Source organism: Gavialis gangeticus, unplaced genomic scaffold (genome assembly GCF_001723915.1).
Source record: "Gavialis gangeticus isolate Ggan-Ray unplaced genomic scaffold, GavGan_comp1, whole genome shotgun sequence".
NCBI lineage: Eukaryota > Metazoa > Chordata > Crocodylia > Gavialidae > Gavialis > Gavialis gangeticus.
In genome coordinates this window covers 53,344,976-53,364,258 of record NW_017728996.1, presented here as the reverse complement: position 1 = coordinate 53,364,258, position 19,283 = coordinate 53,344,976, and the positions used below count along the sequence as shown (strand labels likewise).

Sequence of the window (19,283 nt, the reverse complement as noted above, 5' to 3'; positions counted from 1 at the left end):
TTAAGTCTGTTACTACATTCAGCCAGGTTCATCTTAAACCAGTTTCAGCCATTTGAAACTGGTTTATGTGCACTGCACATCTGTTCTATTACAGGTTTAAACCAGTTTCTGATCACTTAAACTGGTTTATGGGTACCTTCTGTCCCTAGCCATAAAGTTTTACTGTGTTCAAGAACTGATTTCTGAGTGGGCAATGAATGTAACAGCAAAACACACATCTTGCCACAGAGATACAGATTGCCATCCCAAGATTATCAAATTCCTCAGTCTAAGGAATGATTTTAGGGTTCAGTAGTCTGCATGCAAAAGTAGGACTACCACTTTTATACATTCGGAACTTTTTTTGTAGGTCCCTGTTTTTTCTTGTAGTGTAGAGCCTTTCAAACTAGCAAAATGCAAATATGTGCACCCCTGACGCGCACAATGCACCATTTCTTTCCGAAAGTGAAGGGTATGCAATCTTGAATGCTTACTAATGACTGGCTAAGTTTTTAAAAACCTATTTTTCAAGGTAGCTTATTGTCTGTCCATAGTACGTCCTAGTATGTTCTAACATAAGCTCACCTTTCCCAGTTTGGGTGTAGTAAATTGTGCCTTAAGCATCGGGTTGATTTTGCTTGTTTGCTAGCTTGCAACCTTTAGTCAGGTTGCTACAGAGTCAGGAGTTAACAGGAGTAAGTCACAAATTCACTAATATGAATTAGCCAGGGTTGGTTTAAATTTGTAGTTTAAAATTTAAATAAAGTGGGACTTGTTTTCTGTGCTGTGGTCAATGAATACGAAAACTATGTATCTAAATTCTTGGGTAGCACCTTTCTTCTGAGGAATGTGTAGATCTTTTCCATCCTTAAAAGTGTAAACGCTTGCGAATGAGTGAGGTAAGGTGCATTGATGAAATAATTAAAAAAAAAACCCTTTCATTTGGAGTTGGTTTTTCTTGCCCTTTACTTGATTTTTTTTTTTTTTTCTCACACATAATTGAGCTTCACCAACTTAAGCTTAGTTTGCTAGCTTATAACAAGCTAAAACTAACTTTTAAAAATGCTTGCATTTTAGTCTTAGGACTTCATTTTGGTAGGCTTGTTTCAAAACTGAGTAGATAACCAGGATCATCTATTCTTCTTCATGCTGTTGGATCTTGTAATTGAAAAGAGTGATCTAGTGAACATCCCAAGCTATTAATTTTTCTGAAACCTAAATACTGCTTCCTGGAAATTATCCAGAGTGTGTGTTTAACGGTTGGTACTTGAATTTGTAATTGATTTTATTCTTGCAATTTCATATGTCCTTCTTTCTTTTAGGTTCTAAAAGACCTGCCTTGCTGACTTCTCTTGGAGGTAATCGACCACGTGGGTATGCGGGGGAGATGCATTAGGAACCTGAATATGGTGCCAAAAGACCTCCATACATTTCTATGACTCTGTTGTAACCTGACTCAGTGATACTTTTGGATATATATATGTATATATAATATTTCTATGCTAAGGAGAAGAGTGCATACTCCCAGTTCAGTTCTGCCAGTCCACTGGCAGAGATTTTTTTCATTGTAAGATCATGGACCATTCTAACCGGGAGAAGGATGAAAGGCAGCGGACAACAAAAGGAATGGCAGGGCGGAGTGGACATAGTTCTCGACCATCAAGTTCCACTACATCCTCTGGTGTACTTATGGTGGGACCCAACTTCAGAGTGGGCAAGAAGATAGGGTGTGGCAACTTTGGAGAGCTACGACTAGGTAAGAACACAGATCCATTACTGGCTAGAATTATAATTCTATAATTTATATTTCATGAGTGGAATTTTCAAGTCTGAGCCAAGAAATAGCAAGGAGCTTAGGTGGCTTTTGTTTTTTTTTTATTTAAGATAAATTGTTCTGATGTTTAAACCAACAGAAAAATCTGTGAAATTTGATGCATGTTGAAATAAGTTTTCAAATGCCCAGAGTTAATTTTTCAGCTACTTAAAAAAATGTAGTAAGGTATATAACAGATTAGATATGTTCCATTGTTAGAAATATTTACAGGTGCACATGGCATCTCTAGCCAAAGAGATAGATTCTGAATGATCTTAGAAAAAACTTTTTGAAATCTGGTGAAGGCTTTGTCCTGTATATAGTCTCTATACATCTTTCATGAAGTTGTGTTACTCAAGATTTAAGAAAAAAAGGACAACCACTTGCATTTTTCATGTTTAGTCTTCTTTGCAGTCATCCAGAATAAAGAACATGTTTTGTAACAAAGTTGCATTTGGGTCTTAAGAAGGAAAACTGGTTATTTTTTACATCATCCTCAGATAGCTTCAGTGATGGTAGTTGCTTGTATTAAAAAAGCATAACTTTTGAGAATCATCTTTAGCTTGGAAGGAGTGTTTTGTGACTGTCCTTCTTGCTTTGTTTTGTGCTGTTTCTGCTTTTGTTTAAGCAGTTGCATCTCTGTTTTGTTTTGTGTTCCTGGACCAGCTAGGTGTTAGGTTGCATTTAGTCTCTTGTGAACGCTTGCGTAGCTGTTCTTCCTGGCTTATTATAAATAAGACACTTGCAGTAAAACACCCATAGTCTAGCTTGTACATCTGAGTGAACTGGACTGTTCTCCTTGCAGGCTTGAGAATACTGAAAGGCATTTATACCAAGTAGGCTGACCTAAGTATCTTCACCAAAAAACATAGTATCTCTAATACTGGCTGCATATTGGTTCATTTTAAAACATCATAACAAGCTGCTGACGGGGTGGTCTATAATTGCAATTTTAAGCTCTGTTTCTCTTCTGTATTTTGTCTTGAATTTCTTTTAATTTTACTGAAAAATTGTCAAGCTGCTTAAATAGCTTTTACAACCTAAACTCTTTTTAAGTGTTTTCAACCAGGATTTTTGCCTGTCTTGTAGTTCAAAGTACAGTAAGCAGCTGTGGGAAGTGGGAGGTGTAGATTCTTTTGTAATTTCAGTTTCTTTGTATTTAAGTGAGTGTAGGTGAGAGATTGCCAGTGGCTTCCAAAAAAGTTTGGGGCATAGAGATGCGTGGATAAAATATTGGTTAGTGAGCCTTTCATTTCAACGTTCAGTTCAGGAAACCACCTTTTTAGGAGCACAGAACTAAAATGTCTATGAAGCAGAGAGATGGTGCATATGAACAAAAGTGTAAATGTGATATAAAGGCTTTTGAGTACATCTTTGCCATTGCTTTTGTCATGAAGTTCTCCAGAAGAACCCATATACATTAATACCTGAATGTGAAAGACTTGGATAACATACTTTGGGTGCATGCCACTCCACTCCCCCCCCGGGAGTCTTTGTAAGGTAAATGGAATAATCCCATTTCTAGAGTCTGACTCGCTGTACTAGGCATCTTGACATTTTATGTTTGGTAAACAGATGCCAAAGGCCAAATTTCAATGGAACTAGGATTTTAAACTAGCAGAGAATAGATTTTTGCCCCAAAGTGAAGGGGTGGGAAGTCATTTGTAAGTTGCTGCATGCTGTATGCAGTGCATATGCAAGACTGCCTTTTTGCAGCACCAGTTGGCAGTTACTGAAGTAGATTTCTTTTTTTATCTTACATATTTCACAGTTTCCTGTATCTACCACTAAAATGCACTAGAGCTAATTGCATGACTTGGAAATAAACATCAGTCCCAAATATCAATTTCACTAGAACTTCTGATGCTAATCTAAATGGGTCTTTGTTTTCTTGGGGTAAAGGGGACTGTCAAACTGCTTTGGAACCTAAAACTTCCCATCCTTTCCTACAGTTGTTCTGTATTAGTTGTTATATCCCACCAAGCTGATGGTTATAGCTTTAGGTAGAGCATATCCAGAGTCTAATCTCTTTTGCTTCCAAGGTTTTGGCCTTGTTCCTAGCGTTTTGCAAAATGTTAATAATTGGCGACTTAACAGTGAGTTAGAAGCCTGCTGAGGCGTATGTACTGCAAACAATGTTCAAGATGAGTGATTTGGGTGGGGGGAGTGAACTTCTTGAATTGAGATCCTGTTTTTAAATATGAACAGGACAGATCTTGTTAAATAGTGTTCAACAATGAGGCATTGTGTTCGGCCCAGTATTAGCTGAGTACAGAGCTGTTTCAGCAGACTGCATTCAGGAGGCACTGTTGTCCATAGATGATAATAAGGAGAACTTAAAACAAATGTGGGATATACACAAGTGTTAAGGGTCCCTGAAAATTATTCCTTCCTTTTGTCAGGAACATGACATTGAAGTGGTTAATTTACCACTTTTTGAATGTTATGTTTGACATTTTGTGCTGCTGCCCAAATGTGAACAGTATTGTCGCTAAACCCAGTGCCTTAATACTAGATTTAACAAAGACATGGACAAAGAAAAAAAGTGAAACCCAAGTGTGAGAGGCCAGAATCAAAGGTTCTGACCTGAGTGGAAGGCCTTAACACTAACCCTTCGGTCCTTGGTGGAGGACATTCTGTCAAAGTAGAGGATCTTTAAATGGTGTCAACTGAGAACATCTTGACTTCATCAAATCAAAGCGGGACCTTGGTTAGGGCACCCAGCTGAAGGCTTTTGGAGGCAACAAAAGTGGTTGCCATCTCACTTGGGAAACCTTGCCTGCACACATGATGAATTCTACTGGTTTTTGGCCAGAGAAGATCTCGGAAGCAGTGTCTGGAACCTCAGTTGGACTCCCTTGCAGACTTTTTAGGAGCAATCCATTAGTAAATGGTTTCCTTTCAGTCTTCGTGAGATCAGGAGAGAAGGCCCTGGTTTAAGCATGTAGACTGAATAGGCCCCAAAGACTGGGGACCTTTTGTACTATTTTTAAAAATGGCCTGTTCAGTTTTGATATGCCTGGGGCCCTGTGAGCATGTGAAATTATACTTAAAGCTTTAGAGCCTTGTTCTCCAGATCTGCAGTACTGCATCTCGCACAGGATGTGCGCGCAGTTGGTGCTAACATGCAGACTTTGGCAAATGTGGGAATTTAGGGAGAATTATGTAGTATGATATTTTAGGTTCAAGTACAGATGTCAACAACATGTTGGGAAGTCCAGTCCTGGGATTTGTTAATGTAGCCTTGTTGCTGTCTTTAATTAGGTAAGCTAGTGCTGATACATTAACTCTGGAGTTCGATGCCCATCTAATAGAAACCACTACTGTGCAACTGATCCTGTGAACCTGGATGGACTTAAGCTTTCTCTTGCCACCTGAGTTGAGTACAAAACCATATTGTGCAAATGAGGGAGACGAAAGGACCCTTTGTTCCTCTTCCATTTCCTTGCCTCTGCATAAAAACTGCATCAATTGAGTATAGTTGATCTGGGATGTCTGGATTATGTCAGCTCTCATACTAGTGTTTGATCACTTTGGTAAACAAGCTAATGGTGCCAAAATCATGATAAACATACAGGTCATCTGAGTAGTATATAGAAATGTATCCTTCATAGTGGATAACTGGACAGCTTCACCATGGGCTATGGTAGAATGGAGCATATTTAGCAAGTCTGGATGAATTAAAGGATGTTTGTAGTACTGGAGCTTTTGGCACCAAGATAGGCATGTTGTTAAGGACCTGGGAACCTCAGTACTGGGTAAACTGCACCAAAAGAACTGCTCTGAATTATTTTGATTCAAAGGCCCAAGGACCTTTGTCAGATTTATCTGAGTGGGGCAGAGGCACATGATGCAGCACTTGGTTGAGAACCACTGTCATAGAGATACCATAACAGATGCACAGAGATGCCCCTTTTTGACCCAATTCTCATGGGGCAGTCTTTCTGGATTAAGCAGGATATAAACCTAGGGAATCAGAATCAATGTTGTTTTTGACTGAATGTTTCACCTGCCATTTTACTTGCATGCTGCAGTTCCAACGTAGCAGCCTTCAGTGGCCCCACAGCCCTAGATTCCAAGAACCAAGGTAGGGACTTGACATTTATTTTATATATATAAAAAATAAATGTCAAGTCCCTACCTTGGTTCTTGGAATCTAGGGCTGTGGGGCCACTGAAGGCTGCTAGGTTGGAACTGCAGCATGCAAGTAAAATGATATAAATAAATAAATAAATAAAAGCCCACCTGGGATAACCTGCCATGTGCCAGAGGGCATGTGATATGGGCATTCCCTGGGGACAAACAGCAGCAGCACAAGGTGTTAGGAACTCAGTGTTACAAATGTTCTGACCTATTGTAAGGAACTGAGAGCCCGCAGCCGAATTGCTCTTTTTTCTGGGCATGTAGTGGGGTTGGGGTTGTGTGACGGCCAGACTGGGCTTCCCAGTGGCATAAGTTCCTTGCAGCTGCCACTGCTAGTGTTACTGCTGCGGCCACCAGACCTGGCCTGTCTGCCCTATTCCCACTACCAGGGGTGCCTGCAGGCCAGGGCATGCTTAGCTGGGCTCATGGGATGGGGCTGTAGGCAAGGCTGGGGCTGGGAACAGGATTGTGGAATGGTGATGGCACAGGGCTGGGGCCTGGGCAGAGCTGTGATCCGCTCCCTTGCCTGACCACATGCTGTCACTGCCCCACGTTCCTGGTGCCTCCCAGACGCTAGCCCCTGGCCGCCTGTGACCCCATCCCATGCACCTGGCCGAGCGAGTTCTGCCTGCGAAGGTCCCACCCCATCTCTATGAAATTCCTACTCGCCCATTCTGTCTGGTGTCCCTGGACCATTTAGGGAGTTTGGGTGAGCTGTTGCAGGGGGTGATGGGGTTGCTGACTTGACCCACAGCAGCTCACCAAATCTCCCTAAGTGGCCCTCCAGCCCAAGTAATTGCCTGCTGCTGCTTTAAACAGTTTCTGGGACTGAGCATGCAGAGTCTGTGGGGCATTCTCCTGGATAACATCTCTAAAAGCTTAGTCTTCATGTCAGCCTAGTCCTTGGAATTTTTTTGAAGCTATTTTGACTGCATTTTTGCATTGGTAAATCTCTGCTCCAAATCAGTATGGAGGTGGATATTAACTAACCTGCAGTAAGATTTTAAGTGGGGTTCGTGTTCTTTTCCAAGCTGAGCTTATAAACACTGCTTTAGTTTCACCTTTCTGATATCGATGACTCATGGCACGTTCATGGAAAACGAGATCAGGGTTTGATGGAAACAGATTATTTTGCTACGCTCAGCAACAAACTGATTTCTTCTGAAAATGTTATTGTGTTCTTTCTCACTATGTGACCGTTGAGCAGGTTGGGCACGCAGACTTTTTTTAAACTATTGGTTCATCTGAAACCTTTACAGCACTGGGGAACATGCTTGTGACAAATTGGCCTTTTGGTTAGATTTTTTGCTTCACTTAAGGAATTTAATAGTACAGAATAAATTAAAGCTAATTAGCAAACTTGGAAGTGTTCACAATTGCTTTAAGGCTTGAGGTTTTTAACATCTGTATTTGATAAGCCATTACAACTCTGAATACTAATTAACCCATTCCTAAGCGGGGGAGGGTGTGGGTGGGGATGTGCGTGCTTTATGGTATGAATTCAGTCCTGTCCTGACAGACTTCTGTATTCAAACTAATTATTTGGCTCTTGTTTGGGGGGAAGGGAGGTGTTCTCTATTGTTAACAGTCAACGCTGAGTCAACAAACACCAGTTGATGGACAGGGATCTCAGGGTATGATCTCAGATTTGAAAACCACAACACGGGGAAACAGGGAATTCAAGATTTCTTAGCTGTATCCATCTTCCTGGAAACAAAAGGTCTTTTTTGATATAGCAGTAGCCACTTTGGCTGCCCCATCTGGAGCAGTTCAGTAACATGCTTCAGGCAAGATGCTGGAGGTGATTCATAAAGAGTGCTAATGGAAGGGCTACTTACTGTGGCAGCAAGCCAAGGACAGACTCTACTAAGCAAAACAGAGATGGGAAATTTTTATTTTCCCACATCTTGTACCTTATCAAATCGGAGCAGAATTGAACAGAGCTATCAGAAAGCACCTCCCTGAACTCGGGGCTGCCTCCTGTCAAACTTCAGATTCCTGCTGCTAGCTCTGTAGGAGGTAACCAAAATACAGGAGCTGCTACTGCTCCCTGAATAATAAACTTCAACTAACTGGGTCATGTGTTGGACAGGAACAGTACTCAGTTTGTGTGACTGGCAGGGTAGTGACAGGTGAGTAAACTGGAGCTTGTCTTTTCATATGGTGAAGATTTAACTATATTAAAAGTCCAAGCTAGAGACATCTGCTTTAAAAATGACACCAAACCCAGCATTGCTAAATTTGTGTGGTCAGGGCTGTCTAGCTGGTGGCCTGCAAGGGGTTAACATGCAGTCTGTGGGCTCCTGACATTTTTCCTGCCACAGCAGCACCCAGGGTCTCTGGGCTTCTCCTGTTCCTTCCTGTCCCTGCTTCTGGGCCTAAAACGATGCAGTGGGATGGGGTGGACTTGCCTGTGCTGCGTGCGTGGCAGGGGTTCTGAGGCTGGGGGTGGGTATGTGCATAGCGAGTGGCCTTTGGCCCCATGGTTTGTCGACCATGCAGCCCAGAAGCTGGACAGCCCTGTACTCCATTATTAAAGCCAGTGCCAAAGGATAGATGAGCTGCTGTACAGAATGGTTGCAAACGAGATTCTTACTGCAGTGTGATAGATGGTGATTATGCCTGTTGCATCTTAGTGCATCACCAAAGCTTTTGCCATTCCAAAGGCTGATTGGATTGTTTTCCCATGTAGTATCCTCCAATCCAACAGACAGCAGAGACTCCCTATGCCTGAAGAAGGATGATTGCACCTGAAAGCTTGCCAAGAACTTTTTTTTCCAACTATTCAGTTGGTCTAATTAAAGATACCACATCTACCCCAAAGAACCTTGCCTGTCATTGGTATAGATAGGCTAGTATAAGCTATCCTAGCAAGCCACCATGCTCCTAATGAAAATTGTAGCTTATACCAGCAAATCAATTCTTGTTTTTGTTTTTAAACATAGTTTCATAGTTTCTAGGGTTGGAAGGGACCTGAGCAGATCATCTAGTCCGACCCCCTGCCATGGCAGGAAAGAGTACTGGGGTCAAACGACCCCCGTAAGGTGGTCATCCAACCTCCTCTTAAAAACCCCCAGGGTGGGAGCCTGCACCACCTCACTTGGAAGCTGGTTGAATAGAGTAAGCTACACTAATGACATTTTTTTGATCCATTTAATTGCTTCTGCACTTTGAGGTTTGTTAAGATACTGTGTTGGTCAGTGATGGAAGGAAAAAGGTATACCCTTGACTAAGAAGTCTTGCTTCTACACCTAAGTGTAGACCTGAACCAAGTGAGGATCCTGTTCCTGGTGCCTTCTCAAAGCTACAGAGCCACTGGATCCAGCTACCTGGGAGCTAGCAGCCCTCTTTGAACCTGGCTGCTGACTTGCATGTGCTTTTGGTATTAAGGATGCCTGTTTCCCTTTCTAACAGATACTTGGGTTTCATCTTCTTGGAACTGCTTTCATCTCCATGCAGTACCGCCCACAAAGGTCCCTACATGGAACCTTTATATCTTAGATTTATATATAATATTTATATCTGGGTGTGTTAGACTGTTTAATGATTTTTCTTCTCAACAGCCCTGAAGTATGGAGCATGTACACAATCTGAGGGGTGTGAGAAGTCTGCTGTGTATAGGAAAACTGTGAGTTGGAGCAGAATGAAGTTGTTGGGATTTGTCTTTTTTCCAGTTTCCTAGCTATTGACCCTGTTTGGAATAGCAACAGTGACACCAACAAAAACATTATATGGTGCTCTGATTCTGTTCAGGAATGCTATGGAGAACAGCAGGGACACTGGATTGTTAGATTTGAGTAGACATTACTGCATTTGGTCACATTTGGAAGTTCATGAGCAGAAGGGCAAAAAGCTTACAATAATCTCTCACATGACCTAATTAGTTGAAGTTTATTATTCATGGAACAGTGGCAGCCCCTGTATTTTGGTTACTGACACCTGCACAGGCATGTGGTTAATGCACCTGATGAGGTGGTGATATGAGTGCATTAACAGTGTCTTTAATACCATACAAGGGATACAGCTGACAAGACTGTGAATGCTTTCCATATACCAAAAAGCACCCCAGTTAGAGGCTGTTGAGAAGTAAGCACAGGAACACCATGGATACTGAAACCGAGACAAAAACCTGGACTTGAAAAAATTAACTAACTCACCCTAAAAATAAGCCTAGCAGCCAGAATTAAATGCAATTGAACACAATATAGCAATTCTTATTTTGAATCATTCATAGGTGAAGAGCACAAATAGATTGAACAACAGAAAAGTTAGGGCCTAATTTTAATCCTCTCATTTTGAGAAGCTAGTTAACTTCGGGCCAGAGGTCAGCTTTGTTTTCTGGCAGGGGGCCGAATGAACCCACTGACCACTGCCCTGGAAAACTTAACTGGAGGGAGTAAATTTTTCTCAAGTTGCAGAAAGGACTGTGGAGACTTTTAATAAAAATGAAGGTGATATCACATCAGTCTGCTTGGGAAGAATCCTCTTTGGATTCTCCAGATAAGACATGGTACATCTTTTGCAGTCTACAGTGTTGTCTAGTGAAAGCTGAGTTAGCTTGGTTGCTGAATGCATGGGCTCGTGCACCCTGTTTTTCAGGCTGGTTTTGTATCCTGTACTGAGCTCTGTGATGCCACTTGAAGAAAATTTCTGGTACCCAAGGTATCTCATTTACTTCTATACAGCACGACAGTCTCTAGTGCAGCTGTAACCACTATTAACAGCTGAACTAGTAACAGTTGGATGCTCAGGTGCCATGAATTGCACTGAAGTTGTACTGTGTACTGCATAAAATAATAAAAATACAGTAACTGCTTCAAGGACTTGAGATTTGTGAGTTTTCAAAAGCAGCATTGATTGAAGAGTGTGATGTGATTTACAGAATTATAGAGAAGTAGAGCTGGAAGGTCATCTAGTCCAACCCCCCTGCTCCCTGAGACAGGATCATCCCTATCCAAACCTTCCTATACAATTATAATTTCAGTTACAAATGGAATCTTTTATGTAGAGTGCCATTAAGTGCAATTTCTCACACTTGAAACTTGTTTTTTCTCTCTATTATAGTTGGCTGTAAGTATCTGTAGAAGGTGCTGCAGCTCTAAGCAACCTGTTGACGTGTTGGATTTGCATATTTTTTTAACAGGTTATGAACCTTAAAATGGGATGCAAGTCTCTCTCTTCCCATTGGGGCTTGAGCTTCTAGATTGCTAGACACGTCTGAAAATCCTAGGTGTATAGTATAATATAAATAAGATACTGATAGTAATTTTGTTTTCTGGGTTTATAGTGACCTTTTTTTCCCCATTTCTAGGTCTCCCCAAAACAGCTTTAAGGAAGTTTTATATATTTGTAATGAAAACTTCTTTTGGGGTGCCCAGAATGTAGTGATCTATTATGAGTATAAAAAGTTGCACATTTTAAAATCTGTATACTGTAATTGGTGGCAAACTCCTAGTTCTAGCCTTTGCATTTCATACCTGTGTGGCACTGCTTGTATTGATTGATTGATTTAACACATGCCATGAAAAGCAGCTAGACCTAAATGTGATTACCTAAAACTGTGGCGCTTAACTTTCGGGTCCCACAGACCTGTCCTGTGGACAGGGTCAGTCTGCAGGCTAGATCCAGTGCAGGGGTCAGTCTGCAGATGCAATCTGACATGCTGGCCTAGTTTGGCCCTGCGTGCCAGATTTAGACACAGCAGGTCTGTGTGCTGGCTAGACTCTATACTGCTTCATCTGATGTGTAGGATCATGTAATCTGGCTCATAGGACTCTTCATGAGTTCATAAATTGGGCTGTGGGGGAGTGGTGGCCGCTTCAGTTGCTATGGCTTCCGAAGCTATCCCAATTGCTGTGTGGAGTCCTGTGGGCCAGAGGACAGGGCCCTGTGGGGTGGAGGTGGTGAACACCACTGAGCTAAAGAGATTACATATGAGCACAAAAAGTATCTTACTCTTGTAGCACTTGCATGTTAGCACCTTGTCGTCTTTGCTATCTCTCATAAAAATCATTACGGTCCTGGATGTATTCTTCTGAAGTTTCTGTACAAGGCATTTTTGACTGTATCCCCGATCTGCAATACAGTGTTCTAAATCTCCCTGGTATACAGTTTTCCCTACTTAAAGTGTTCAGTAGAAATGAAGGATTGTTTTGCCACTCAGTCAGAATGTTTAAAGTACCCAGCCCAAATTTATGTTAATACGAGGTGAAGAGCAGAGACCAGGCTGTATAACCTGCAGGTGGAAAGGAATTTGAATCTACGCTAATTTGTTTATCGAAATGAAGGGAGGGGAAGGGGACAAGGTTGGTACTTTATTGGATGTTGTTTTTACTATTCGGGCTGGGTGGGGTGTTTGCATGGAACCTAACATTCAGAAACCTTACGTATGTAAATCCAGTACCATCTAACTATAACATGGGTTGAAGTTTGGCAGAGTTGAACAGGCAGCTCAACAGATGCATACTCATGCCTTTTATTAGGCTTAAGTTATGATTTGGGTTAGAGTCACTGAATGTTGTTGGTATCTCTGTTGAGAATTAAGGGATTTGGCATCAATGTCCAAGGCTGTGTGAATTACTAGAATGGGTATAATTCAGCGATCGCAACCAGGAGGTCGGGTCACCCAGGGGTGCTGCCAGATCCTTTGAAGGGTACTCTGAGGTGTGAAGAGATAAGAAGATAAACCAAGTAGGTAAGATCAGGCTCAGGCTTGTCCCTGCATGGAGGATCCTGTCCCCACTGCAGGATCTCTATGGTAGGCAAGGAAGTAAGCATTGAAATTAGTTTTTGAAATTGGATGCCACTCAGTTTACGGAAGTTATGGATGGGCTCCTCCCATCCAGTGTGGGGTGCCTTGAGTTCAGAAAGGTTGAGAACCAGTGGTATAGTATTTCAAGTATCTCCTTTAGCAGTCAAGGGTTATTAGTGGAAGATACAGGTGCAAATGTTCAAAACTTCAGCCCAAATACAGTTTCCAGAATCCATACCAAAGCACTTAGTGACCAGTTTTTCTCACTTATTTATGAATATTAATATTGATTTTTTTTTTGATTTTTTTTAAGGAGACCAAGCTTATGCTTTTTTTTTTAGTTTAATTTCTTTGAACATGGTGCTTGTTTTGTGCAGCATTTCACATGACTAAGTTTGTGGCCGGGTGCATTAATGGGAAATCTGCTTAGCATTTGGTTTGTTCTGCAGCCACAAATCAAGTACTGCAGCTGAAGAAGTGAGTCTAGAGGTAAAGCAGTTAAGAACTACCATGCAATAGCTTTTTTAAAAGCTTTGTGAGTGTTACCTTAAAATAATTCTGTTGCTGGGTTTGAAGGTTTGTGAAGCTGGTGCTTGTGTTAGAGGAAGTGTTCCAAATCTACACAAACAGTATTTCTTGTTCTCAAATTCTGTTCCTTCACAGCTATCACTAAACAATGTAGATAGTTACTTTGCTAGGTTGAGACTTCCAGCTCTGTCCATCTTTGTAATTAAGATCCATCTTTGTAATTTGGAAAATGCTTGAGCATTCCAAATTGCTTGTGACATGTTACCTAGGCATGCTTTGTTGAAGCTTCTAAAATAGCAGCATTTTAACGTAGTGGTGTATTTGACACCTCTCATTGCCACATCAGCTTGGGCAGCTAGGCTGCTGCACTTTTTTGTAAAGTTGGCTTTAAAATTCTGTTCTTAACTAGAACATGCAAATAACCTCCAATGAACAGGATTTTAGGGATTGAAAGTGCCTATTTTGTATCTGTCTCTTTTTTGTTGAATCTGCAGACTCTTCCCATTTTCTCTTCCCTTAAAGCATGCATGCCCAGGAAGAAATATGGAGATAGGGTGACCAGCATTCCCTACCTAATATCCACTTTAGGGTTGTCCAGGTACCTAGAAATTTCAGCTGACACTCAGCATGCCACTAGTGATGGGCCTAGTTGCTCTTTAGACTCTGAATACATTACTTGTTCCAGAAACTGCAAAGTGAATGCTTAACAAGTCTAGGAGAAGTTAGAATTTTAGAAACTTTTTTTTCCATTGCAGGACATTTTTGTTAATAAGTTTCAGTTACTTGAGCATGTTGCTTCTTACTTGTCCTCAAGAAAAGTGGCATATTCTTGTTTGAAGTCCCAACACTTTTTAGCTTTCTGCAGTGGCACATTCTTATCTTGTAGTGAATAATAATTCAGGCAATATGTTACATGAATACTTATTTTGCCACTGAGTTTTGCTCATCTCTTATGCCAAGGGTAGTGTTTGTGCTGTTGTACAGGCCATAGTTTTATTCAAACAATGTGCTCATGTGTTGGCAGAGTTCAAAAGGTAGCATGCTCATCAACAGTGAAGCTGTCAGGGTTTTTTTTTATATGGTAACAGGTAGAGATATCTCCCCTAGATCTTGGCTTTCAACTAGTAGAGCAACAACTGTGAGTGGTTCTTAGCTTACAGGAAACATTTTGTGCTGAAACTACAATTAAGAAATTACTCCAGCACCTTACTAGTTTAGTTTCTTCTACTGCAAAGAAATTTGCAGCACATCAGCTAGTCACCTAATCAGTTTTTTTTTTTTTTTTTTTTACTGTGGTTCATATGACAAACCATAGCACGTCCAGGAAATATCTCTGAATATCAACTCTTTTCAGAGCATTCATGCTTGTATCCATCCATGCGCTGAAATCTTTGGTACCTTTACTGTTAATACAATGTTTGTATGTTAGCTTGGTGAATTGTATTTAATATGTATTAAACAAGCTTGCTTTGAGTCTGCCCATTGTAACCTTAAAATTGCTGTTTGCCTTCAATGTCGAATAATGACTGTTATCATGCTTGACCTCTTAAATTAGAAATTGTCTGTCATAAATGCAGTACTTCAAGTTTTTTTTCTTTTTTTTTTTTTCCACAGGAAAAAATCTCTATACCAATGAATATGTAGCGATCAAACTGGTGAGTAGAACCTTGATTTTTATTATTTTTTAAATGGCTCTTGACAGTTGCAAATGTCAAATGCAGAAGGCAGCTTCCTCACACCCTATGCTTAACTTAAACTGCAGTATTGCTGAACAGAGGCAAGATCATCATGGGTTAGGGAAATGCATTATGAAGTGAGAACAAAATGTCTCGGACTAGATGCTCAGAGCATGCTTAAAAGTGCAGTTGTGGTATATAGGCAAGATGGTAGGTGTCTTTCACCTGCCTTTACATCACAGTGTGGACTGAACTGGGAGCAGAGACCAGTGAATGCAAACTTGAGGCTACTGCTTAAGCATTCCAGCGATGCTATAGGTGTGGCTGATTGCCCATGTCCATGATTGCATTTCTTCACTGAACTTGCAAAGAATTTTTCTGTTCTGTGTTGCCAAGATCACCAATTATTTGGCAGTCTTTTGCATATGGGTTGGAAAGTAGAAATTAAGCTGTGCAGTGGTCTACATTCATCTGTAAGTGGTGGTGGAAAAACTTATCTTAAAATTGGCCTCTCTTGAGGAAAGGTGAAGCCAGAACACTGGTATATAATACTTTATCAAGTGCCATGAGCTCTTGCTAGCTTGACCTTGCCTGCCTTCTGTCTCTTCAGAGAGCTGGGTAGTTTCCTTTCAGCTTATTTTGGATGCTCTGAATCAAGGGCCTCAGTAACTAGTATAGACTAGCATTTTATTCCAAGATGCCCTAGAAAGAATGTCCAAATGTATGAAGACTGAGTGTGGTTGCCTGCTGTGAAGAATTTTTTACAAAGATCATTTGAAAACTATTTGAATTCTAGCCTTTTGAGTGGTATGCAGTAGACTTTTTTTTTTAATTGAGGTGAGTAGTAAATTGCATAACGGATATCCTTCACATGTCCAATATTATGGTCTCTGGATACAGTTCTCAAATCGTGCATGATGCCTGTAATGTGGAAAGCATATACGGAAAGTTCTCACTTCTCCCACAAGAAATACAGTGACTTGTGACTGAGGGAGGGAAAAGCTTTGGAGGAAGCTAGCTGCTGGTTGAGATGAAGCTATCCCTCTTGCTCAGGTGCTCTTTAGAACTCAGATGGGTAATGTGGTCAACTTTTGTTTAGGAAATGTAACTTACCATTAAAAAGGAGTTTTAACCATGGCTCTTAAAACTTAAGTCATTAGGCAAGTTGCCTAATTTATGTCCTATTTTCTCACCAGTAAAATAACTTTGGTAATCTTGTGGCAGTTTTGTGATATTTAATGCTTATAAGAAGTCTTGTGATACTTGCCCATTATACTTTGTCCAAGTGGTCACATTTTCTTCTAGTGTTCTTATGAATCTTTTCTAGTTTGAGAATTGAAACTTTCAGGCAGGCTTTAAGGCAAAACTTGATATTGGGCAACGCTTTTTTTCCCCTCTGTTTACTCACTTTTGGCAAGATGTTATACAGGCTAGAGAGGGTGAAAGGGACACTGTCCCAGGTGATGTTGTTGCTGATCCTTCCAGTCAAGAGAAAAGGCCTAGCTAGGAGCAGATGCATCCTGTAGATGTAACATGTAGCTGCATAGGTGGTGTCACCAGCAGGGCTTTGGCTTCTTCAACCATGAGTTAGTGTTCCACAAAGATGGACTGCTGGGAAGAAATGGGGTTCATCTGATGAAGAGGGGGAAGTGGGAAGAAATGTCTTTTTGTATGGGCTTGCTAACTTAGCAAAGAGGGCTTAAACTAGGTTCATTGGAAGATGGAAACAAAAGCCCAGAGGTAAGTAAAGAGCCTGGAAACCTGGATAAAAAATAGTAAGAGGAAACAATAATGGAAGCTTTAGCAGTGTTCTCAGGGAAAGGATAGGACAGTCGGGTACCTGAAATGTTTTTACACTAAGATGAAAAGTATGGGGAACAAACGGGAACAATTGGAGTTCCTCGTACAGGCACAGATTTATGATATAATTGGGATTATGGTGACTTGGATCGTTCACGTGACTGGAGTACTGTCTTGGGTGAGTATAGCTTGTTCAGGTAGGATAGAGTCGATCCGATAGACAGGGGAACAAAGGAAGAGATGTAGCCCTATATATAAAGGCCATGTACGTGTTTCATAGGTGCAGTACAAAGTGGAAGTCAGCATGTTGAAAGCCTGAGTAAAGGTGAGAGGGGAGAACAGCAGGAGGGATGTCATGGTGGGAGTCTGTTGCAGGCCACCAAACTAGGAGGAGGGAGGAGGTAGACTTGGCCTTCTTTAAACAACTGACAGAAGCTTCCACATCACAGGACCTGATTCTCATGGGGGACTTTAATTATTGGCCCATCTTCTGGGAGGGAAACTCAACAATGCACAAGCAGTCCAGCAAATTTCTGGAGTGTTTTGGGATTAATTTTTTGATACAGATGGTAGAAAGGCCAACTGGGGTGGGGGGCAGGGAAGAAGATGGGGTGAGAGAGCTCTTCTTGACTTTCCACCTTCACATTCTCAACCAATTCTTCCCTGTTGGTGAGCAGTAACTTGTGACAGTGACAATGCAGAGATAAATCCAGGATCCAAGGAGAGGAAGAAAGGAGAGCAACCAAAGGAGGACACTGGATTTGAGGAAAATAGTCTTTAACAAACTCGGGGAACTGGTGGGTAGGATCTCTTGGGAGGCAAATCTGAGGGGAAAAGGCATCCAGCTGACTGTAGTTTAAGGAGGTCCTCTTAAGAGCTCAGGAGCAAGCAATCACAGTGCAACAGAAGAATGGGAAGAACAACAGGAGGCCGTCCTGGCTACACAGCAAGCTCTTCAAGGAATTGAAACTCAAAAAAGGAATCCCATCTCAAGTGGAAACTTGGTCATAATATTAGGAAAGAGTGTAAGAATATTCATGGGCATGCAGGAAGAAAATTAGGAAGGCACAATTTGAGATGCAGCTGGCAAGGGACATAAGATTGCTCTTTATTATCTTTTACAAATATATTAAAATTAAGGGGAAGACCAGAGAAACCATAAGTCCCTTATGGAATACAGAAGTCAGTCTAGTTATGGATGATGTAGAGTAGGTTGAAGTATTTAACACCTTTTCTGGTTTTCACAAATAGGGATAGCTACCAGATGACAAGTGCAGTTGTCAGCAAAGATGGGGATATAGACAAATAGCCTAGAGTAATGGCAGATCAGGTTAAGAAATGCTTAGAGAAGCTAGGTGAAGGAATTGGCTGAGGTAGTTTTCAGACCATTGGCTATCCCCTTTGATAACTTGCAGAGGTCAGGTGAGGTCCCAGATGACTAGAAAAGGACAAATATAGTGCTCATCTCTAGGAAGGGGAAGAAGGAAGATCCAGGGACCTAGAGACCAACCAGCCTGACCTCTATACGTGAAAAGATCATGGAATATGTTCTCAAGGAATTAATTGTGAAGCACCTAGAGGAGACCAAAGTGATCAGGAGAAGTCAGCATGGATTCACCAAGAGCAAGTCTTGCCTGACTAACCTGATTTCTTTCTATGCTACAGTGACAGGCTCTGTGGGTGGGGAAGAGAAGTGGGTGTGATTTTATACCTTGACTGTAGTAAGGCTTTTGACACTCAACATTCCTATTAATAAGCAAAGGAAATGCAGATGAAACTGCTATAAGGTGAATGCATAAATGGTTGCATAGTCTTGTTCAATGAAAAGCCATCAATGACTCGGTGTCTAGTCAGAAGGAGGTATCAAATGGTGCTCCCCAGGGCTCTGTCTTGGGTCCAGTATTGTTTACTATCTTCATTTAATGATTTGAATAATGGGATTGAGTGCAAACTTAGCAAATATGTGGACAACATGAAGTTGGGAGCATTTGCAGATACTCCAGAGGGTAGGGCTAGGATCCAGAATCACCTGAATAGGTTGGAGAAATGATCCACAATCAATCAGATCAGATTCAATAATGACCAAGTGCACTTGAGATGGAATAATTCAATACACCGGTGTAGACTGGGAATGACTTGCCAGGCTGCAGCACTGCAGAGAAGGACCTGGGGGTTACAGTAGACCATAAGCTGAATGTAAGCCAACAACGTCCTCTTGTTGCAAAAATAAAGCCAACAGTATATGGGGTTGTATTATCAGGAATGTCACTTGCACATCAAGGGAAGTAATTGTTTTGCTTTTTTCAGCACTGTTGAAGCCTCATCTGGAGTGCTGTGTCCAGTTTTGGGCCCCTCATTTCAACAAGGATATGGACGGTCTTGTAGAGAGTTGAGTGCAGAGCAACAAAAATTATTTGGGGCCTAGGAGGCAAGATTTCTGAAGAAAGCCTGGCTTGAAGTGCTAGGATTACTTAGTCTGGAAAAGAGAAGGTGGTGGGGGAGGGTTTGATAAGTCTTTAAATGCTTGAAGGGTGATTATTACATAGAGGATAGAGATGAGCTTTTCTCTGTGGCTGTAAGGGACAGGATTAGG

The 19,283-nt window shown here is 41.3% G+C and overlaps 1 protein-coding gene across 5 annotated transcripts in view; it reads left to right on the top strand.

Annotated features, from left to right (window-relative positions):
- CSNK1G1 (casein kinase 1 gamma 1) overlaps positions 1 to 19,283 on the top strand; it is a 190,238-nt gene that overhangs the window by 24,508 nt on the left and 146,447 nt on the right. For all 5 annotated transcript variants that reach the window (XM_019504540.1, XM_019504539.1, XM_019504541.1 and 2 more), the window contains exons 2-3: positions 1,302 to 1,735; positions 14,829 to 14,869. In XM_019504540.1, the coding sequence (XP_019360085.1) occupies positions 1,555 to 1,735; positions 14,829 to 14,869 (222 nt within the window). In that variant the 5' untranslated portion in view covers positions 1,302 to 1,554. The remainder of the gene's footprint in view (positions 1 to 1,301; positions 1,736 to 14,828; positions 14,870 to 19,283) is intronic.